The sequence below is a fragment of the Salvia splendens genome, chromosome 12 (genome assembly GCF_004379255.2).
Source record: "Salvia splendens isolate huo1 chromosome 12, SspV2, whole genome shotgun sequence".
Lineage (NCBI taxonomy): Eukaryota > Viridiplantae > Streptophyta > Magnoliopsida > Lamiales > Lamiaceae > Salvia > Salvia splendens.
In genome coordinates this window covers 4,196,156-4,220,011 of record NC_056043.1, presented here as the reverse complement: position 1 = coordinate 4,220,011, position 23,856 = coordinate 4,196,156, and the positions used below count along the sequence as shown (strand labels likewise).

The 23,856-nt window shown below is 42.9% G+C and overlaps 3 protein-coding genes and 1 long non-coding RNA gene across 4 annotated transcripts; 3 read left to right on the top strand and 1 right to left on the bottom strand.

Moving 5' to 3' along the window:
• Positions 1-986: 986 nt before the first annotated feature.
• LOC121757429 (agamous-like MADS-box protein AGL80) lies at positions 987-1,577 on the top strand. The gene has a single exon (XM_042152977.1). The coding sequence runs from the start codon at positions 987-989 to the stop codon at positions 1,575-1,577; it is 591 nt and encodes a 196-aa protein (XP_042008911.1).
• A 1,324-nt stretch (positions 1,578-2,901) lies between these two features.
• On the top strand, positions 2,902-4,037 carry LOC121757965. The gene is made up of 2 exons (XR_006041282.1): positions 2,902-3,295; positions 3,415-4,037. It is a non-coding gene; the product is annotated as an uncharacterized LOC121757965 (long non-coding RNA).
• Positions 4,038-8,678: 4,641 nt separating this feature from the next.
• Positions 8,679-17,412, top strand: LOC121756806 (pentatricopeptide repeat-containing protein At3g24000, mitochondrial-like). The gene is made up of 2 exons (XM_042152201.1): positions 8,679-10,420; positions 15,817-17,412. The coding sequence occupies exons 1-2, from the start codon at positions 8,739-8,741 to the stop codon at positions 17,249-17,251; spliced, it is 3,117 nt and encodes a 1,038-aa protein (XP_042008135.1). The 5' UTR covers positions 8,679-8,738; the 3' UTR covers positions 17,252-17,412.
• Positions 17,413-18,064: 652 nt separating this feature from the next.
• Positions 18,065-23,325, bottom strand: LOC121758034 (proteasome subunit alpha type-2-A). Its single transcript, XM_042153471.1, has 12 exons — positions 23,176-23,325; positions 22,770-22,849; positions 22,615-22,691; positions 22,124-22,188; positions 21,459-21,505; positions 20,948-21,023; positions 20,236-20,303; positions 19,324-19,393; positions 18,976-19,061; positions 18,510-18,572; positions 18,362-18,427; positions 18,065-18,279 (listed from the first exon to the last, which is right to left on the bottom strand). The coding sequence occupies exons 2-12, from the start codon at positions 22,808-22,810 to the stop codon at positions 18,231-18,233; spliced, it is 708 nt and encodes a 235-aa protein (XP_042009405.1). The 5' UTR covers positions 22,811-22,849; positions 23,176-23,325; the 3' UTR covers positions 18,065-18,230.
• Between the last annotated feature and the right edge of the window lie 531 nt (positions 23,326-23,856).

Sequence of the window (23,856 nt, the reverse complement as noted above, 5' to 3'; positions counted from 1 at the left end):
AAGTAGTCCGCCTCGAAGTGGAGTGCATCCGTCTATACAAGAACAATTGTCTATTCGTGCAATGACTCGTGACCCTACCGCCCACGCCCAACTCCAAGATGATCTAATGGAGCACATCTGGGCAAAATTTGGCGGAGGAAATTATTACATTATGTATTTTTAATTTTTTTAGGATTTTATGAATTTTATGTTGTAATTTTATTTTATTTAATGAAGTGTGTTTTTATTAATTGAATTTGTTGGAAATAAAAATAAAATATGAAATTGAATGAATAGTAATTTAAGAGACGGTTAAGGGACGGATAAGAGATGGAGGGTTGCAGGTTCTGTCATTTAGTTAAGAGATGTAGTAAAAAAGTACAGTGGGGCCCAAAAATAGTAATTTAAGAGACGGTTAAGGGACGGATAAGAGACAACGTTGTAGATGGCCTAATATAACTTTGAAAAATAATTAGATTAGTTACATCCTAAGTAATTAAAAAATGCAGAAAAACTCACCCCGGCCCCGTCGCGTCCCTCCTCGCCCGCGACGCCTCGGGCGGCGCGGCGCATTCCCAACCACCCATTGCAGATGGTATTGTTCTTGTTGGAATAAGGAAATCAATTAATTGGAGAACAAGAAGGCAAGTGATGAAGATATGGCAAGAATAAAGAAGGAAATCAATGAAGATTATGGAAAATCAAATAAAAAGGATATTAGTATAATTAGAATATATTTTCCATGTTTAGCTAGAATTAGAGTCTATATATAGTTGTGTAACCATGGAGAGAATATAATTGAAGTCATTCACAATGTAGTCTTTAAAGTTCTTCCCGTCTTTTACTTTCCACAATAATCTTTTATTTTCCGCATTATATTTTCTAACATGGTATCAGAGCAGGTTCGATCATACGGATCGACACTGTCTCTATATATATATATATAAAAAAACCCAAAAAAACCCCCAAAAAAATCTCCTCTCTCACAATCGATCAAATTCTAAGAGATGGGTCGCAGCAAACTGAAGATGGAGATGATTGAGGAGGAGAAATCAAGAATCCTTACTATGAAGAAGCGAAAGAAAGGGCTAATCAAGAAACTCCACCAACTCACCACGCTCTGCGACATCCCCGCATGCATGATCTTCCACGACCCCACCACCAATTCCACCTCAGCCTGGCCGGAGGAGGATCCTGACCAGGTCCGCAGCCTCATCGAAGCCTACAAGGCCAAGAAAAATGACCCCAGTGGCGGAGTAAGGGAGTACTTGCTGTCGAATTTCTTCGACCAGCGGCAGGGGCAAGCCGAGGAGGAGCTCGAGAAGCTGCGGAAGAATAATGTGGAGGGCATGTTTCCGACGTGGGATGATCGCCTCAACTTCATGGATGAGGCCCAGTTGAGGGAATTGGCTGCCACGGTGCGCGGCAAGGCCGAGAACCACAACCAGCAGAGGAGGAAAGAAAGAAAGCATTGTGGCGAAGGAGGTGGAGCCAGTAGTAAGGCCGCAATGGCTGATAGAGAAGCGTTGATCGGCTCAAGAAGCCAATCACGGAGGAACGGAGCAAAGGCTCCATGGAGTTCAGCGATTACTCACTGATTTGGAGGTGGCAGCGAGCCATAGATCCGTAGATAAAATCTGAATTCAAGGTTTGTCCGGCCGAGGGGGAGAGGAAGAATGCGACCGAACAACTCCTTTCCAAATCGATGATGGACGTGAAGGCCAAAGAAGACCGATTTGATATTGCCGGAATGGCCTGAGAGAAGGTCTCCATTTCCTGCAGCAGTGCCTCCGGAAAAGGAGACAAAGAAGTTGATAAATTATCCGGCCTAGGGGGAGAGATGGCCACAACCAAAGAATGACTATCAGACCAAAGGAAAAGATGACGAGTTATCCGGCTGAGAGGGCGAGATATTGATCAACCGAATGACTCGTCTTCCAAGCAGAACCACCAGTGGAGAGAATACTGCTGGAAAAGAGCTGAATCCCAGACACAACCGTATGATAATCGATCACTGCTGCAAAGGTAGCCGTGCCGGAGATGGACAGAAGATGGCTGGCCCCGTCGAGAGAGAAGAAGCTACTGCCGGAGGACATGTTATCTGAAAAAAAAAACCAAAATTAAGCTTTGGACTGCAAATTAAATCGAGTCAAAGTTTTGGCTCCTAGACAAGAGCAAAAACTGTCTAGATTAGCTCCTCGACAAGAGTCAAAACTGTTAGAATTAGCTCCTAGATACGAGCTAAAATTGTCTGATGGCTCCTTGATATGAGTTAAAACTGTCTAAGATGGCTCCTAGATACGAGCTAAAACTATCTAAGTTGACTCCTTGATATGAGTTAAAACTATCTAAGATGGCTCCTAGATACGAGCAAAAACTATCTAAGATAGCTCCTAAATATGAGTAAAAACTGTTTAGACAAGCTCCTTGACACGAGTTAAAACTGCCAACAGAAAATTGAAGAGCTCATTGACACGAGTTAAAACCGTCAACAGAAAATTGAAGAATTCATTGAAACGAGTCTAAACTTTCAATGATGAATGAAGAGCTCCTTGAAACGAGTCTAAACTTTCAATAACTCTTTGATACGAGCCTAAACAATCAATGATGAATTGAAGAAGCTCTATGATACGAGCATAAACTATCAATGGAAATTGAAGAACTCTTAAATACGAGTATAAACTATTTATCAAATTAAAGATCGTGCAAGTTAAGTGTCGAAAAACTCGATACTTAACTTGAGGGGGAGTGTTGGAATAAGGAAATCAATTAATTGGAGAACAAGAAGGCAAGTGATGAAGATATGGCAAGAATAAAGAAGGAAATCAATGAAGATTATGAAAAATCAAATAAAAAGGATATTAGTATAATTAGAATATATTTTTCATGTTTAGCTAGAATTAGAGTCTATATATAGTTGTGTAACCATGGAGAGAATAGAATTGAAGTCATTCACAATGTAGTCTTTAAAGTTCTTCCCGTCTTTTACTTTCCGCAATAATCTTTTATTTTCCGCATTATATTTCTAATAGTTCTAATTTGATTTTGAGCAGAGGCGATTAGGTTTCGTTTCGTTTGAGAGGCAAATCAGTCTATCTTCAACGAATGGGTAAATTCAAAGATGACAAGAGCTCGTCTTCTTCTCCTCGAGGTGCTTTTTTCCGTTTAATAGTTCATTTTGTTGTGAGCGTGGAGTAGGAATTGTGGAGTAGAGGATCCGCTCTGAGAGATTTTGAGACTTCGGATTATTGTGCAGATGAATCGATGAGCAAAAGTCGTAGATCTCATAGATCTTTCGAGCACCATTCCTGTAAAGGTGTTTGCTCATCCTAATTTAAAGTTCGATTTCGATGAGAATTTTCACTCTTCAAATCTAAGCTTATTCAAAGTTTAATTTCGATTGTTTATTTGTTAAGAATTTTCACTCTTCTTCAGATCTAAGCTTATTCAAAGTTCGATTTCGATTGGTTAATTGTTGAGAATTTGGATGATATTCGCCAAAAGGCGAAGGATGCTTTCTTTGGCCACAAAGGAAGGATGTTCGAGTACGAGGATGTCTGGGAAGCAACCCCAAGCTTTTCAGCGGTTCCGAGGCTTCTAGTGTCCCGAAGAGAGCCTGGGTCTCCACCTCCGGACAGGACTCTGTGAGTGGTGCCTCCATCGATCTTGATACTGCAATGGAGGAGACGTCGGAGAGGCGACCAATGGACACTAAAGCGGCCAAGAGGAAGGGGAAGGCTGTGGTGGCTCCAAGCATTGCACTCGCTCAAGACCCTCAACTCGATGAGTACTCTGCTAGAATGGAAAAGCTAAAAAACGCAATACTGAACAAAAAGATGCTAGCACGAGATATGTCGTCTATGAGCTAAAAGTATAGGAAATGGCATCAAGAGCTGCTTGATTTAGTTAGAAGCCAAGTAATTCAGAAGTAATTTATGATTTTAAACTTCCAGTAAGTTCCCATGCCAACCTCTGTAGCTAATGTTCTTGTCTCATGAAGTTCACAAGATATTCTCCTAATCATTGAGTAATGTTCAAAATGTTACTACTTTCTGCAATGATCTTGATTGTGCCTTAGTTGCTCGTTGATTAGGTGTATCCTAGTAAAGTTAATATATTCATCATCAAATGAGATACATTTAAATGCTGCATAAGTAGTGCATTTTTCTGTTCTCATCTGTTTATGCATTGTTTTGTTCTTTTCTTGGAACTGTATTTATTGCATTGTTAGAGCATCCGCAGCGGTGAATGGACACGCGTCCGTCCGTCTGTGCCAGCGGCGCGGCACCGCTGCGCTCTTGCCGCTGGCGCGGCGCTGCTCGATGCATCGAACACGTCTGTGCCAGCGAGCAGCTGACGTGGCGCGTTCTGATTGGCCAACGGCATTTCCGTTGGAAATTCATTTTTTTAAAAAATCGAAAATAATACAAAAAATTAAAAAAAAAAAATCAGATTCCCAAAAATATGGCCGTTTTTACCGTTTTTCTGGATTTTTTTATTTTTTATTCCCAAAATCATCTATAAATACAGACATTTATCATCCATTTTTTGCATCAAATCACCTCTCATTCATCTCTCATTCATATTTTTTCATACAACTTATCTACATCTTCCTCTCTCACTCAAACCCTCTCAAATGGATTTCACCAATCTCATTGCGGAAGCGGAGCGCGAAGAACAAGAATACTATGATCGTGCCGCCTATGAAGCTTATGTCACCGCGAATACCTCCGCCCCTCCTCCTCGACCAACTAGATCAACTCGCCGCTACATCCATCGTGACCGAGAGGGAGCCAACGAAAGGCTCGTTGCCGACTATTTTTCCGACCAGCCGCGGTTTCCAGAAGATTACTTTCGGCGCCGTTTTCGCATGTCAAAACGCTTGTTTATGCGTATTGTCAACACATTATCCGGCCGTGTTGAATACTTTCAAACAAGTACAGACGCAACCGGTCGGCAAAGTCTCTCGGTGTTGCAGAAGTGTACGTGTGCCATCCGACAACTTGCTACTAGGCAAACGGCTGACCTCTTTAACGAGTATTTGCATGTCGGTGAATCAACTGGAATAATTTACCTTAAAAATTTTTGCGACGGCGTTCATTCAACTTCCGGTGAGGAATTCCTTCGGGCACCCACCACCGATGATTGCCAACGGTTACTTCGTCTTCATGAAACAGTCCATGGTTTTTCCGGTATGCTTGGCAGCATTAGAAGTGGAAGAATTGCCCGACTGCTTGGAGGAGGCAACACTTAAGTGGCCACAAAGGCGGCGGCCCAACACTTATCCTTGAAGCGGTCGCCGACTACCGCCTATGGATTTGGCATGTATATTTTGGTATTGCCGAATCCAACAACAACTTGAACGTGTTCTATTTTCACCACTCTTCAATGATGTTTTGAATGGTGTAGCACCGGCGATCAACTTCACCGTCAACGAAAATGCATACAACATGGGTTACTATCTCGCCGATGGTATCTACCCAATGTGGTCGACTTTCGTGAAGACGCTCAGCAACCTGCAAGACCCGAGACGGGTTCTTTTTGAGCAGCGTCAAGAGTCCGCTCGGAAAGACGTCGAAAGAGCTTTTGGGGTCCTTCAAGCCCGATTCAACATTGTGAATGCCCCGTCTCGACTGTGGTACGTGAAAAATATCACCGACATCATGTACACGTGTATTATCTTGCACAACATGATTATAGCTGACGAAGGACCGATGGCGGCTAGCTTTTACGACGAGGATGAAGCCGGAAGCTCAACCACGAGGTCTTCCAGAAGCCGAGGTGTGCATACGACGGTGGGCGAGAGGATCGAAACAAGGAACACAATGCGCGATACCCGAGCCCACATTGAGCTACAAGAAGACCTAATCAAACACATTTGGGTAAAATTCAGCCACGAGTAGTGGGTTTTTTTAATTTTATGAATTTAATTATGTAATTTTTAATTTTTAGGATCTTAATTATGTATTTTTTAATTTTTAGGATTTTAATTATGTAATTTTTTTTTTTTAATTTGTAATAGCAGTCTGGATATTTTAATGCATTTTAATTTTGTGGAAATGTTTTTATTTAAATTGAATAATAGAATGGTGGGACCCTTGAGCTTGTCCTTGCGGAAGAGCATGAATGTGGGTGTTGTGCTCTTTCTTAAGAGCAGGGAGTACGAGCACCCACAACCGTGCTCTTGCTAACGAGCACGGTTGTGGGCCCAACCCCACTTTTTGTGCCTGCTCTTAGGCAAGAGCACAACACCCACAGTCGTGCTCTTCCGCAAGGACGAGCACAAGGGTCCCACTATTCTATTATTCAATTTAAATAAAAACATTTCCGTAATATTAAAATTCATTAAAAAATCAAAATAATATTACAAATTACAAATAAAATAAAATTACATAATTAAAATCCTAAAAAATAAAAATTACATAATTAAAATCCTAAAAATTACATAATTAAACTCCTACAAATTACATAATTAAACTCCTAAAATTACATAATTAAAGACTAAAAATACCCCTGTGGTAGACTATTCATCCAGCGGCACTACCCCCAATTATTTTTGGAGACCCAATATCATGGCCTCATGCGATCGAAGTTGCGCGAGAGTCATAGTTGACCTATCGGCCATATTGAGTTGGGCCAAAATCGCCCACAACGAGTTGGTGGGGGGTGGAGGTGGCGCATAGGAAACGGGAATGGGAGCGGGTTCGGGAGCATCGCCGGATGGAGTCTCCACGCGACGGCGGTTGGCCGCCGCCTTCTTCCTTCCTTGCGGTTGATGTTGGGAACCGCTCGGGCCAGCATCGGGGCTACCCAAGTTAGCTCCGGCAAGTTGGCTAGCCACGTCTTTGGAGCCGGCGTCGGATAGGGATACCAACCTTGACCGTTTGGAGGAGCCGCTAGAAGAGGATGTTACGCCTCCCCTTTACTTCGGATGCGACCGCGTCTCCTGCCAAATGTTGAGGTACTTGAACGGCTTGTAGTTGCGCACCATACTCTCGTTGCGCTCGACCTTGCTTCTGCCGCTCCCCGCCGACTGCTCTTCCTGGAGGTAATATCCCTGGAACTTTTGGATTTCTTCGTTGGCTCTGTATATGGCGTTGCGCACCATACTCTCGTTGCGCTCGATTGTTCCCGCCGGCCGGTTTTCATTGTACCGGCGACAGATGTGCCACCAATAATGATCGCCGGATTGGTTCGTGCCAACCTCCGGATCTTCGGAGATTGACAAGAACGCCTTGAACAATTGCTCCATCTCCGCCGGAGTGTAGGAGTATAGTGTAGGAGTAAGTTATAGTATAGGAGTAAGTTATACTTTGAACAATTGCTCATATAGTGGAGGAGTAAGTTATACTTTGATAGAATTCCCATTAACTCCTCTGTGTTTTAAAAGCATCTTGGAGTTGTATTTTTGGAGTAGTTTTAAAAAGTTATTGAGATAGTAATTGGTTAATTGCAAAAGAATAGACATGGGGGCGGGGGCCACACCAATATAAAACATTCCAAATATTGTGGTTTGCCTCAAGTCAATGTGCACTCTGTAATTTCATGGTAGGTATGCATATGCCCAATATATATAAAAAGTGATGCCTCCAGGCTCCAATATTAGAAATCAGAAAGAGAAGCGAATAGCGTTTATTTTTTATTATTTATTTTATAATAAACCACCACAAATATGGAATATCTAATCCTAATCAGTAATCATTCGTGCAGAGGCTTTTGAGTATGAAGAGCGCTGTGAGAATATGTGGTAAATTATTAGTAAAGCTTTTTTACATTGAATACTCCATATTGGTGTTGTACGCCTTGTTTGAGATGCAAGACTATCTCACTGAAGTTTGGGGGCTAAGTTTCACCCACGCTGCTGGAATCCTCAACGTCTGGAACGGTATCTGTTTGCTTCTCCAACCTCTCTTCCTCTATGCTCGTGCTCTGCAGCTCATCCTACACTCTGGTGAGAACCTTAAAGAGGACCGGATAGAAAACATGGCAAGCATGTTCTCCTGCCTTATGATACCAATGTGGCGGAGTCCGATGAAGAAGGCACAAGCACTGAAACTACTAATCCGAAGGAGGTGAAGAGACGGTTCAGTGAGATCTTTAGCGGGCTGGACTTCATGTGGTTTTTGTTGTGGGCCGGGAAACTAACCAGCTGCTTCCACTTCCACCCGACTCAGTGCAACCATCCCTGCTGCGCTCCTATGTGCCCCGGTGACTTCATCGCTTTAATTTGTGTATTTTACTATTATGTCTCAATTGTTTCATAAAATCTCCTTTGGGAACTAGGGGGCTGATCGTTTTATGTTAGCTGACTATTTTTTTTTCTCCTATCAATATTTATTAAAGCATTTAATAGAAATCTGTCTTTTTTAAGGTTGGTTGATCGTTATGGGTGATGTGCTTTTGATTTTTAAGTATTCTTTTGTCGTAATTTCGAGTTATTATCCAATACTTCCTTCGTCCTAATTATGCTGAATCAAAATATTTGGACACGAAAATTAAAAAATTGTGTTAAATAGTAGGAAAGATAAAGAAAGAGTAAACATGATGGAATAAAATAAGAATGAGAGGATGTTTTATCTAATTTAAAAAATGAAACTACTTTTTTTTTTCTACTCAAAATGTCAAAATAAACTATTTTTCAGAATAATAGTAGTAGTACTATACTACTCCTAGACTCCTAGTATATGAAATTAAAATAACATACAAATTCCAACTGAATCTTCCTGTTTTCTTCCTTCAGTTCATTCTACGACGATTTTATGCTGGTTAGGCACGGCAAGAAGAAGCTCTCACCTTTCAAGTTTGAGTCTTCCTTCAAATTCTCAACCACAGATTCATCAAATCCATCTCTAAAATGCAGAGAAGATCCCAACACCCACATGGTTCAATGCATCATCAGCAATCCCCATTCAGAAATTTCAGGATTTTTCCAGAAAGGCTTTTCGCTGATCACGAACGAAGCCGTGGGGAAATCACTGCATGCTGTGTGCCTCAAGGGATGGACTCATTTAAGCATCTTTCACACCAACACACTGATCAATATGTACTCGAAACTTGGTCAAATCAATTATGCCAAGAAAGTGTTCGACATAATGCCTGAAAGAAACGAAGCTTCTTGGAACAACATGATCTCTGGATTTGTGAAAGCCGGGTGGAATCAAGATGCGTGCGGACTGTTTCTTGAGATGTGTCGCCGAGGATTCGACCTGAATGGCTATAACGTTCCGAGCTTGTTGACTGCATTTAGTAGGTCGGGGGATATGTTCCTTGAAGGGCGGCAAATGCATAGCTTAGTTTTGAAGATGGGTTTGGAGAGCGATGTGTACATAGCGACTTCACTTTTGCATTTCTATGGAGGGTATGGATTTGTTTCTGATGCGGAGATGCTATTCGAAGATTTTCCTGATAGAAATGTGGTGTCTTGGACCTCTTTGATGGTTAATTGTGCAAATGGTGGATTGTTTTATAAGGTGATTGAGTTATACCGGAGGATGAAACGCGAAGGGATGAGTTGCAATCAGAATACCTTCACTACAGTTATTAGCTCTTGTGGAGCACTTGATGATGAGAATCTGGTTCATCAGGTGCTTGGTCATGTTACTAAGGCAGGCCTTGAGACCAATGTTTCTGTCGCGAATTCTCTTGTATCGGTTTTTAGTGGCTTCAGCCTGGTCGAGGTTGCCAGTTATATCTTCGACAGCATGGATGAGCTCGACACCATATCGTGGAACTCAATACTCGCGGCATTTGCTCACAATGGGCTTGCAGAAGAGTGTGTTAGATACTTCCACTTAATGCGTCTTAATCAAGGGAAAGTAGATCAAAGCACACTTTCTACAGTGTTGTCTGTGTGTGATTGTGTGGATAACTTGAGTTGGGGAAGAGGGATTCATGGTTTGCTGTTCAAGCTGGGATTGGACTATGATATCTGCTTATCGAACACTCTTCTTAATATGTATTTCGAGACAGGGCAATGGAGAGAAGCTGAGAAGTTGTTTCACAGTATGCCGCAGAAAGATTTGATCTCTTGGAATTCAATGATGTCAGGTTATGTCTTGGCCGGGAAGAACCTTGAAGCCTTGAGGGTGTTGAGAGAACTTCTCTACATGGGGAACATGACAAATTACGTTACTTTTGCTAGTGCGTTGTCTGCGTGTACAAATGCTGAATTTCTGTCTGGAGGGATAATTGTGCACGCACTTGTAGTAACATCTGGGATCCATGAGAATGAGATAGTTGGGAATGCACTAGTTACCATGTATGGGAAGTGTGGCGTGACACAAGAAGCTAGTAAGATTTTTCATTGTATGCCGGAGAAAGGATTGGTTACTTGGAATGCACTGATTGGTGGTTACGCAGAGAATAAACAAGTTGACGAGGTTATAAAAGCATATAAGTTGATGAGAGGAAGTGGTGAAGATCCAAACTACATAACCCTGATGTTAGGAGTGAAGGGCGGAAGAGAGGCAGAGAGCACGGGATATGCTCTCCAATCACACTTAATAATTTGTAAATGCAGAATAGAGAGGAACGATCACTTGATTGAATGGAATGTAAAGAAATATCAATCCTCCGCAGAGGCCTACGACCAAGTCGTCCAATACAAATGATCTCTCCAAGATATCTTGGACTCCCTAGCTTACATTTATTTATACTGTAAAATAAATACTAGAATGCATAAAATTAGGAATCCCATGATTTGCTCCATTTACTCCTTTGCAGCCTTGATTTAGGAATCCCATGATTTGCTTCCTTTACTCCTTCGCAGCCATGATTTTCTCACTTCCAGCTGACTGTCCCTTATGATCTGCTTCCTTGATCTTCTCACTTCCACTAACTGCCTTCCCACTTCCTCGGCGGCTGTAAACCTTCCAGCCGCTGGTCCTATCAACTGCCCCGGTCGTCGAAACAGCCTTGTCCGCAAGGCTGAAGAATGGAAATTGACCCTTGACATCTGCCACATCCATCCAAGTAGCTTCATCTTCCTCCAACCCGTCCCATTTGATGAGGACTTGGTCAACTGTTTCGCCCTCCCGCAGATCAGTACGCCTTGACAACACCTTCTCGGGTAGAATTGGAGGGTCAGCGCTGACGAGCCCGTCCGGCAGCGTGGCCTCCACCGGTGCATCCCCGATGGCCCGTTTGAGAAGGGAAACGTGGAATACCGGGTGGATGCGGGACGAAGCGGGAAGCTGCAAACGATAAGCTGTCGCGCCAATGCGAGCCTCGACCCGAAAGGGCCCGAAAAAACGCGGAGCTAACTTCCTGTTTCGGGCCGTGAAGAGGGTGGACTGGCGATGGGGGCGGAACCTCAAATAGACCATGTCACCCACGCTGAACTCGACATCCCGTCGCCGCTTGTTTGCTGAAGCTGTCATACGGTCTTGAGCTCGCCGGAGATGATGGCGTAGCAGTTCCAACACCTCGTCGCGAGAGCGAAGAGTGTCTATGACGGCTTGGGCTCGAATCTCCCCCGGGAGGAAGGTATGCAAGGTGGGCGGAGCTCGACCATAGACCACCTCGAAAGGAGTCATGCCCGAAGCCGAATGGGTGCTGGTGTTATAACAGTACTCTGCCCATGCTAGCCACTTATTCCACTGCTTCGGTCGGTCAGATGAAAAACAACGCAGGTACGTCTGCAAACACCGGTTCAAAACCTCCGTCTGCCCATCTGTTTCGGGGTGATAGGCGGAACTCATCTTCAATGTTGTTCCCGTGGCCCGAAACAATTCCTTCCAAAATGAGCTGAGGAAAATAGGGTCACGATCAGACACGATTGACCTTGGAACGCCATGAAGACGAACCACCTCGTGCGTGAACAGCTCCGCCACCTGCCGGGCTGTGAATGGGTGTCGAAGGCCTATGAAATGACCATACTTGGAAAGGCGGTCAATGACGACAAAAATGCAGTCAAACCCCCCTGCCTTCGGTAGACCGGAAACGAAGTCCATGCTAATATCCTCCCAAATACGGTCCGGAATTGGTAGGGGCTGCAAGAGACCGGCGGGAGACTTTGTTTCGGTTTTATGCCTCTGACACGTTGCACAAGCCGCGACGAAATTTGTGACTTGCTTCATCATTCCAGGCCAAAAAACGTTTGAAGCAACCCTGCGGTATGTTCGGTAGGCGCCAGAATGTCCACCGGTAGGCGTGATATGGAACTCTGCCAGCAGCCTCGGTATCCATGGGGAATGGGGGGGGACCACAATCCTCCCTTTGTAAAACAGAGTGCCGTGCACCAGCTCGTAATGAGGGGAGGTTGGCTGTCCGGCCTCCAGTGCAGATTTGATTTTTGATAGGGCCGGGTCCGAGGACAAAGTTGCCTGAATCGTTGACCATTCCGGCCATGACGGAGTTGAGATGGCGGAGAGTTCCAGCACGTCCTCATCTCGACGGGAGAGGGCGTCGGCCGCCCTATTCAGCTTTCCTTCCTTGTATACGATAGTGAAATCGTAACCCAATAACTTGGCCGCCCAATTTTGTTGCGCTGGAGTTGCTAGTGGATGAGCTAACAGTTGACGCAGACTGCGCTGATCCGTGTGAATGATGAAGCGGCGGCCCAACAAATAGGGGCGCCAATGGTGGATCGCGAGGACGAGGGCCATGAGCTCCTTCTCATAGGCTGATTTTGCTAAACTCCTAGGGGACAAGGTTTTGCTGAAGTAGGCCACCGGTTGACGTTCCTGCATTAATACCGCCCCTAGGCCTCGGCCCGAGGCGTCACATTCAATCACAAATTCCTTCGTGAAATCTGGCATCCGGAGTAAAGGTGCGGAAGTCAGTGCTTTTTTAAGAGCGTCGAAAGCGGAGGCTGCCGCCGTTGGCCAGATCCAAGCGGCTTTGGCGTGGGGTGTCGGTGGTTTCTTTAAGAGCTCCGTAAGGGGGGCTGCGATCTTGCCGTAGTCGCGGATAAAACGGCGATAATACCCTGTTAAGCCGAGAAATCCGCGAACACTCTTTAAAGAAGTCGGAGTCGGCCAGCGGAGGACCGCCGAGATCTTGGCGGGGTCCATTTTAACACCCTCAAGGGACACGATATGCCCAAGATACTCGACGCTGTCCCGCCCAAGAAGACACTTTTTGGAGTTGACGACGAGGGCGTGAGCGTGCAAGGCTTCAAAAACACGTCGAAGGTGGCGCATATGATCTGCCCAGGTCGTGCTATAGACGAGGATGTCGTCAAAGAAAACCAAAACGAACTTGCGTAGCGCCGGCCTGAAGATGTCGTTCATCAAGCTCTGGAATGTTGCCGGGGCGTTGGTGAGGCCGAACGGCATAACCAGGAACTCATAATGACCGGAATGTGTGCGAAACGCCGTCTTGGGCACGTCGTTAGGGGCTACCCGGATTTGGTGATAGCCGGCTTTCAGGTCGATCTTGCTGAACCACTTGGCCCCATGTAGTTCGTCAAGTAATTCCTGTATCACTGGAATAGGATATTTGTCGGGAATGGTCCGCTTGTTCAGTTCCCTGTAATCGACGCAAAATCTCCAAGAGCCATCCTTCTTACGCACAAGGAGTACCGGGCTAGAAAAAGGGCTAGTACTTGGCTGAATCACCCCGGAAGTCAACATCTCGGCGACGAGCTTCTCCATTTCATCTTTCTGTAAATGATTATACCGATATGGGCGGACAGAGACGGGGTCAGTACCTGGTCGCAGAGGTATGCGATGGTCAGTGCGGCGGCGGGGGGGTAAACCCGTGGCCTCCCGTGTGATCGAAGGGAACTCCTCTATCAGTTTCAGCAGTTGCGAATGGGCTGCCTGGGACAGGGACGAGCTGATCCCGAAAGGTTCCGCCACGACCTCTTTCTGTACCGAGTGGAGGACCCAGCAGCAGTCACCTTCCTCGAGGCAGCGGAGGTCCTGGGAGGAGCAGGCCCGCCGCATTAGAGTTGGATCGCCTTTGAGCGAAACGTGCCGGCCGTCGACTGAAAAATCCATGGAAGAGTGCTGCCAATTTGCCCAGACGTATCCGAGAGAAGCGAGCCACGATACCCCCAAAATTACGTCGATGTTCCGGAGGGGAAAGACATAGCATGAGACCACAAACTTCTCCTTCTCTAATGTAAGAAGCACGCCCCTGCAGAGCCCTGCTGCTCGTCGTGTGGTCCCGTCGCCCAACACCACCGAGTAGGGCGATGTGGGAGTAATCGGCAGCTGGAGCCGCTGGGCACACTGTTCTGAAATGAAACAGTAGTTAGCGCCGCTATCCACCATCACCTTGACCTGTTGTGAGTCGATTTCCCCAAATAATTTCATTGTATTGGTCGTGTCCAGCCCATTCAGGGATAGGACGGAGAGCTGCGGCTCCACGTTGTTGTCCACAAGTTCTGACTCCTCGGGATCTGAATCAGCGGCTGATCCTTCTTCCTCCTCGCAGATCAGGACGTTGAGCGTCTTGGGGGGGCATCTATGAGTCGGCCCGAACTTCAGGCCGCACTTGACACAGGTCCCTGCTGCTATGTGCCGCCTATACTCCTCTGGAGACACGTTCCGGAAGCGTTTGGATAGGGGTCTTGACGAGCCAGAGGAGTGAGAGGGGGATTGGGAGTACCCCTTTGAGAAAGAGCGAGCTGGCTGGTTTGCATATGTTTGTGGCTGGGTGGATGATTGGGTGGGCGCTGATCGCGGGGGCTGGGCGGATGCCATCATGTCAATGTCCAACGCCAATTCGACCGCATCCTCATACGTAGTGATTTTGGCGGCCTTCATTTGTAGGCGGACCTCAGGGCGAAGTGCCGCCATAAAAAATCCCAGGTATTGATGACACGAGATATCTGGAACCTGTGCGAGTCGCGCCTCGAAAGCAGCCACGAAGTCCGTTAGGGAGCCGGTGTGACGGACTGCGGCGAATGCTTCATATTCATTCAAAGCTCCATTGCCTCCAAAACGTTTCATCAATTCCCTTGCAAATCGAGCCCACGTCAGATCCGGGACTCGTTGTCGTAACAACTGGTACCACGGGAGGGCAGCGCCTGCCAGAGCTACCATGGCGACGCCAACCCGGTGCTCGGGAAGGGTTTCCGAGATCAGAAAAAACTGCTCTGCTCTTGCCAGCCACGCGAGGGCCTCTGAGCCGTCAAAGGTAGGCATGGGTGACGTCGATACACCACCCGCAGCTGTCGACTTTGACCCCCGATTCGCTGAGGTGGCCTCGTCCTCCGGTCCGGACTTATCCTTCAGCTTGAGTGAAGCGAACCCCGCACGCATCTCCTCGCGCATGGCGTTCAGATTAGAACGTACCTCCATTACTTGGTCGTCGGTGCGGCGGAATTGGGCATTCAGTTCAGTCACCGCCGCGTCCAACAAGAGCCTGCCCTGTTCCAGATTTTCCGCAGCCTTCTCCAATTCTTCCAGCCGCGTGTCCGATCGAGAGCTAACCATCGTTCACCGCACCAATTGTTAGGAGTGAAGGGCGGAAGAGAGGCAGAGAGCACGGGATATGCTCTCCAATCACACTTAATAATTTGTAAATGCAGAATAGAGAGGAACGATCACTTGATTGAATGGAATGTAAAGAAATATCAATCCTCCGCAGAGGCCTACGACCAAGTCGTCCAATACAAATGATCTCTCCAAGATATCTTGGACTCCCTAGCTTACATTTATTTATACTGTAAAATAAATACTAGAATGCATAAAATTAGGAATCCCATGATTTGCTCCATTTACTCCTTTGCAGCCTTGATTTAGGAATCCCATGATTTGCTTCCTTTACTCCTTCGCAGCCATGATTTTCTCACTTCCAGCTGACTGTCCCTTATGATCTGCTTCCTTGATCTTCTCACTTCCACTAACTGCCTTCCCACTTCCTCGGCGGCTGTAAACCTTCCAGCCGCTGGTCCTATCACCTGATCAATGTTCTTGGATCTTGTTGTGACCCGAGCAACCTTCTGAAGCACGGAATGCCCATGCACGCACATATATTATCTGCTGGATTTGAGTCTGATGTGTATGTAAGAAACTCACTGATCTCAATGTATGCCAACTGTGGTGATCTTAGTTCAAGTAGTTCCATATTTTGTGCTTTAATAAACAGAAACCCTGCAACTTGGAATGCTATGGTTGCTGCCAACGCTCACCACGGCCATTGGGAGGAGGCATTGAAACTTCTCCTCGACATGCAGAGGGCTGAAGTGGATTTTGATCAATTCAGTCTTTCTGCATCCCTTTCCGCTTCAGCAAACTTGGCTATCTTGGAGGATGGCCAGCATCTTCACTGTTTAGCTATCAAAATCGGTTTTGATAGCAATCATTTTGTTGCAAATGCCGTCATGGATATGTATGGAAAATGTGGAGAGCTTGATGATCTACTGAAACTGGTTCCAGAGCCAAAAACGCGGTCTAGATTATCATGGAATATACTGATATCTGCTTTTGCTAGGCATGGATGCTTCCACAGGGCCAGGGAGACCTTCCATGAAATGGTGACACATGGAGAAAAACCAGACCATGTCACCTTCGTCTCACTTCTATCTGCGTGTAGCCATGGCGGTCTTGTAGACGAGGGTCTTGAGTATTTTGCTGCAATGACCACTGATTTTGGCGTCCCGGCTGCTATAGAGCACTGTGTCTGTGTTGTTGATCTCCTCGGACGAGCAGGAAGGATTGCTGAGGCCGAAGCATTCATAGAAAAGATGCCGGTTCCACCTAATGACTTCATATGGCGATCACTGTTGGCAGCAAGCAAAACCCACGGGCATTTCGAGCTGGGAAAGAAAGCAGCTCAGCACCTCCTTGCAGCAAACCCATCTGACGACTCTGCGTACGTGCTCTACTCGAATGCGTGTGCTACATCAGGGCGATGGCAAGACGTGTTGGGACTGAGGGGGAAAATGGAGTCTCAAAATGTGAGAAAGAAGCCTGCCTATAGCTGGCTCAACGTGAGGAACAAAGTGAACACGTTTGGTGCAGGACTTGAGTCACATCCAGATTCAGAGAAGATATCTATTAAATTATTAGAGCTGAAGAAGGAAATCAAAGAAGCTGGTTATGTCCCTGACATAAGCTTTGCATTGCACGACACAGATGAGGAACAGAAGGAGGATAATCTGTGGAAACATAGCGAGAGGCTGGCTCTTGCGTACGGGTTGCTTAGCACGGAACAAGGCTCCACTCTTCGGATTTTCAAGAACCTTCGTGTCTGTGGAGATTGCCATGCTGTTTACAAGTTGGTGAGCAGTGTAGTACAGAGGCAAATCATACTGAGAGATCCTTATCGGTTCCACCATTTCAGTGAGGGCAAGTGTTCTTGCAATGACTATTGGTAGTCTTGTGAGATTTTTTCACCTTCTTTGGTCTAAATTTTGGTACATTATCATTTGTTGCCTGAGAAATATCGATTCATTAGTTTCTTTCTTTTCTTTTTCTTTATCTTGTAGCTTAGCTCTTAGTAATTACTAATAATCTGTCAGTGCTGTCAGTTGAGTCACTACTGGTTACATACTTACATTTGCTCAACAAAAAAACTGAGATACCAAAACAGCATATTGGGAGCAACTAAAAAAATAGCAGACTTGGGCATAAAATAAATAAAGTAGAAACTTCCCTGAAAAATAGAATTGAGAATTGGAAAAAACAAAAATTGCTATATTGAAAGTCGAACTCCAGACCTCCGCTACCGAGCTTACTAAACGGGTGCTCTAACCAACTGAGCTATAAGAGCTGCTTGTTAACTTTAATATAATATCGAAATTTGAACGCTGTATATTATACGACACTGATATAGAGTAAACAACTCTTGTTGATAAAAATCCAAAACATACACGATTCTGTTTTTGGTTGGGTACCTAAACAACAAATCTTGTTAAATTTACTTTTCCATCAAGTACAATGTAGTGTGTATTCCACCTAAAATAGTTACCACTCAAAAATAATTTTAAAAAGAAGCTATAGTAAAATTTTAAACTTATCTAAATTTGGGCATATAGTAAAATTTTAAATATTAGATTGAGCACTAAGTCCAACTTAACGACTCAATTTTTAATTTGATGAGTAGTCACCACATTAATTAACAGTCGTCTAGCCATTGAGCCTTCAGATGCAGGTTTTAAGGTTATAATGTTAAAAATGGAGCAAAATAGTAGAGCTAAAAAAGTAATCGAAATCAGAAGTCGATACAAATTTCAGTTGGCACAAATCTAAAATCTTTGATTGAAATACAATACTGGAGAAAGAGAGGTGAAGTTATCTAGCCAGGAGCAAAAGGCAACACATAATAATAGTTGGAAGAGTGAAGCTAGAAGTCGACTATTCCGCCTCTTGCAAGTAATCCTCCACTTCAGATGGGCTCAAAACCCTGCCAAAAAAAACCAAAACCATCTCAGATACATTGGTGCGTGCGTATTTCCACAAGCTTCATAAAGACAGACAACACTCACTTGAATATTCTGTCGTTGCCAATCATGCCAATCTCGATATTTTTGCCAGAAATTTGTCCTTCGAATCTGGAAATCGGAGGTGATGATTTATTAATACTAAACCTGCTTCTAGTCAATGGCTAATAAGTTTAAAGAAACAAGGCTTTACCCCTCCTTCAATGTCAGAATCGCTGTATGAACAGCATCGTCAAGTTCCATCTCCTCAGTATACCTGCAGAGAATTCCACGAGTATAAATTACCAAAACGTGAAACAGATGGAGTATAGCAAATTCTAGTTGAACATCATGGAACTGAAAGAAAATTAAGTCAGCCTAGACATGTCTAGATATGAAGCTTTATGTCACCCTTAAAGAAGTGATAATACAGTATGGAGTACATTGCAGGTGTTACGCAAGGATCTTATTTTTACTAACAGCAACTAATCTCATAAAAGTTCAAATAGGTTTAAAAGGAGCTCTATTTCATGACATTAATTATAAGTAGAGATTTTTGAAATGTAAGATTTTATTTAGCTCTTCCCATAACTTAAATCAATTTGTTTGAGCAATCATGCATAATCCTCGTCTTTTAAGAAAGGTCTTGACATCACCAAAAAACTCTAATAATAAACCACCTCTTCTCCAGAAATGTCTTTGCATTGGAAACATTCTTTCCCATGGCTGAAGCTTTCCAAGAGAAGTATGAACCTGAAGGATCGACCTACAGGAGAAAAACAAAAACAGGTACGGTGAAACCAGAAATGTTGTTCATTCTTGACATAATTTTTGTATCATGCAAGTGGGAGTGTACTACAAACTAAGAGCAAGATATGAGTATGTGTTACTGAAAAACTACGAAATGAAGTTCCTCTTCAGGGGAAAATATTCTAATACAAGATAAATATAATGCCGGCCATCAAACTAAAAAACCAATGGAACAGAAAATGCAACTCAAAATTTGATAGAAGAAAGTTTTCATATACCTGATATAGCTGAGGGCCCTTGTCGTCATATCCAGCAACCAAAAGTGACACACCAAAGGGCCTCACACCACTATCATAAAAGCCAGAGGTTTTAGAAAGTTAATTTAGTAGGGTCATTGTCATTTAGTTGCTAGTATTTTATAAGTATTTGTAAGCAAGCATTACATAATTTTAGTTCAGCTTCAGCCCCAACAATTGAGGAGAACATAAGGTTTAAGGAAACGTGGATATATGTAACCCTGTTGAGGATGAGTTCTTTAAGTTAACTTTCTACACCTCTAATTTATAATGTTACGCCTGATTTGCACAACGAAATGCAGAGCAAAAATCACTTCCAACTACCAAAAGAACATCTACTCTGTCTTTCCACATGCCCACTGTGCTAAAGGGCCAGACAGAACACTCTGGCGGACAGATTTATGCGCTAAAAGCAGAACAAAAATCTGAACAGATAAAAGGTCTTATGAGGGCTACCTTAATGCTACTCAGTATAAATCAGAGACTCAGATATAAGTTCTAACTGGAACTACTTCCTTAAGTATCGGGAGCCCAAACATGCATATTACAATAAACTTGCAGAATATAATGACTGGACCAATCCATTGGTAAAAAGAACAGCCAATCCATTGGTAAAAAGAACAGCCTTTGAAAGGAACAGTAATAAAGTAGAAAAGGCAGTGGCAGTGATCATAATGAAATGACTAACAACATACATAATGAAATGAAGAAAGGGAATACATGTAATTGACACCTTAATCCTTATGATGATAAATGCAGTTTACTCATACAAGGTCAAAGGCAGGCAAAGCCAACAGATGAAAGGGACCAAAATAAAGGACCTTGCTTTTGTAGAATAAGATGGAAAAATGGGACAAATTATCTGGGACGGAGGGAGTAATAAATAATACATACCCTGACTGAGTGAATTCCTGCATAACAGTAGCAGTTTCCCTCACCAATTGAGTCACGGGAATTGGTTCCTAGAATTATGTTGGCAGATGACTGGGGGTCAGTATAAATTGAAATAATCATGCTCTATACAGTATACAAATGGATATTACATAAATGCGTACAGTTAGCAGTTAGTTAGCACTACCTATGGGATATTATGTGCCAGATAACTGAATTTTGTAAAAGTAAAAAGGCCGCAATAAGTAAGTGCAGCTTCATAGAGTAAACGTCCCTAGCCTTTCCTCTTGTCATTCTTTCTCTTTTATTACTACTACAGATGTGAAATGGACTACAAGGGAAAATCAGCCAGCACTTTGATTTAAAATATCTAAACTGACTTAACATATAATACTGCCACAGGACTTCCTACATGTTCATACAACTTCCCACAATTCATAGATCTTCTATTAAACCTGAACAAGCATAGAAACGCTAATTCAGTAAAAACATAAGCAACAGCAAGATCCATCTTGCAACACGTTATTGACTGCTTTCGGTTAAAAATTTCAGCTGAAATATTCAGAGGCATACTCCAATATGTGATGATGTGTCATTGTGATATTTCTATAAAAGAGAAAAGAATGTATGTGCAAATATACTGCTATCTGATAACAGAAATATTTTTTCAAAAAAAAAGATTAGCAGATATATCAGTGGGCATAAATTTACATACTTTATAGAGACGATAATATTGCTCCGCCTGTTTTCTACTTTTTCGAACCAATACTCGAGAATCAGGGCCCATGCCACTGCACAAAAGAGAATATATTATCAAGCTATCAGAAAACTCTCAAGAAGTTGGAAGGTTGAGAAGAACTCAATAGATGCTGTTTTGAATTAAACATAACTCATCAGAGAAGGTTAAGCAATCATCAATTCACAAAAGCAGAGATTTTTTTATAAAAAAATGGGTAGCATAGCTTTTGATGAAAGATTTCAAACATTTCATCATTCTTAGGTGTTTATTTTATACCATTAAATGCCAATGCCAAATAGGGGTCACTATTTTTCAGCTCACAAGCAATCACATAGTTGTAGCCAACATCAAAACCAGGCACATTAATATACAATTATATCATTAGTGGCCTCCAGATGATCATTCTCTTTGCATGTCATGCTTTGATTTCAGCAAGTCCCATCAAAATAAAGCAAGTTCACAGGAGTATACCAATACGAAGACCAACCTGTATACAACTCCAATATTTGGAGTCAAAGTCTGAATTTTCTGCACCTGAAAGAAGTAGATAAACCCTCAGAAACAATTTATACCCATCGGGCCACCAACACAATTAGCAGATTTATACAAGTTTAAATTCAAGTTCAAAAATAACCAATGCCCTTGAAACAGCTAACTGGTTGCAAATTCCATGATTAAGTTAATATATGAAGCATTAAGAACCATACAGAATTTTGTATGCAATGGAAAAATAATAATTAACGCAAACTTGTCAAAAATAATTTTTTTATTGAGTACACACACCTCAGAATGCAATGCACAATATCACAAAAGCAAGGGGTGTGTGTGTGTGTGTGAGAGAGAGAGAGTACAGAAGTTGAGGTTTTTCATGAACTAGTCAGATTCGGATCACTCAGGCAAAACAAAAAACCACACCCTACGGTCAGTATATATTAATACTAATGCTAGCTGTTTATGCATAAACACTTCAGTTTATCAAAACGTGGACCTTAAAGACACTCTGGCACTCTAGCGGAGAGTGCAGAGTAGCATCTATTTCAACATTACAATCAGAATAACCATATGGCATCCATGTCAGCATTACAAATAGAAAAACGTGTCAAACGGAAAGAAATATGCTGAAATACCATAGTGAGAGTATGTGAGACTTACTGATGCTTCATCAACCAAAATCGATGGCAGTTTCTTCTCAGTTGCAATAACAACGCCATTAGAAGCTGCAAACACCCCATATGAGCATTCTTACTCTATGGAAAAGAAAAATTGGTACATCTCTATTGTGTTTGTTTGTGTGAAGCAGGAAAAGTATTTTCAATGAAACACCAGTACTGTAATTTTTCTGATATATAGTACTTTACGAAGAGCTTGTTGTTAAGCTCTTTGGAACAGATAATGTAATAGCAAAAACCTTCAGCGATAACTTAACAATGATAATACTTTTTCTTAAACAATAAGAGAAACTGTGGAAGCCCACTTGTGAATGTAACCCATTCATACTCAACAACTACAAATCAAACTCTTATGCAGTTGTAGTTTGGGTCATTTGTCAACATATGCATAAACCAACTCATCACTCAGGCAGCCTATCCAGAGAATGTCCGGTGTTCAAAAAACTGACACTAGGAGCAGATAGAAGAATTCACCTTTAATTCCCAAAGAAGTTTGCCCAGATCCAACTGCAGTAAGAGCATGTTCGATTTGAACAAGTTTTCCTGAAGGGCTGCACAAATGGAAATGAGGAATAGGACATTATAACCAACACGCCACCAAATCATGAGTGCAACCGGTTAATGCATACCTGAAAGTGGTGAGGGAGAAAGAATACTGACTATCACCCATTGATTTCTCGACAAACTATTACCAATCCTGGTGAGCAAACTGCAGAATTAATTAAACGATCAGTCTGATTATGCGAGTAAGAAATATAATAACAATTGAAGCTAGTGCCCTAAATATGCGTAGAAATCCAACGTCGACAATTATAATCCGACCGAGAAAAAAGTAGAGAAAAATTTTCACAAAAACATTAATATCTATGGTAGATATAAAGCAGAGTGCTGTGATCTACATCAAATGCGGCAGCTACGAGCCAAACTGATGAAAACGACTTGCTTTCAAACAGAGAAAAAAATGTCCGAATAAAACTAATCACGACTAACTGACCGAATAAATATTGAATGAAGACACGGACGTCCGTGTATTACCTCAAAATTACTTGTGAAATGAGCTTCCCGAAATGCAGTAGTGTGAATTGCCAGAGCTGGGAAGGCACTTTATATTCGTTTCTTGGAGAAGAAGAAGAAGATGGTTCCGAATATATGAGGATTTTGGGTTGTAGTTTTAGGCCCATTAAGATGAAAACAAGGAAACAATGTTTGAGGATTTAGGCCCAAACTGGACTTAATTAATCTACCTTCTTTTGAGTGTTTTTATACAAAACTATAATCATTTGTTTGAACCATGAAAACAAGGGAACACACACAAATTTATAAAGTACTACTACAGTCTACATACAACCAATTTAAGTTCAACATCCAAATTTCGTAGCTTTCTCTTTATGCATCCACTAAGACTAAGGGTTTTAACATCCAAATTTCGTAGCTTTCTCTTTATGCATCCACTAAGACGGAGGGTTTGACTCTTCTTATAGTGACAGAGCAGCTGCTGCAACATGAATAATACTCCCTCCGTCCAGCAATAGCAGTCTCATTTCTAAAAGGCACATTTAAGAAAGCATTGAAGTGTGTAATAAATGGTGTATAATAGTGGAATTTTGGGTCCACTTAAAATGTTTAATTTATAATTTTCTGATTTTAGTTTTTTTTATCACTATTTTTTATTCCAAATTATATATCCAACAATCAAAGATTTAAAGTAAACAAACC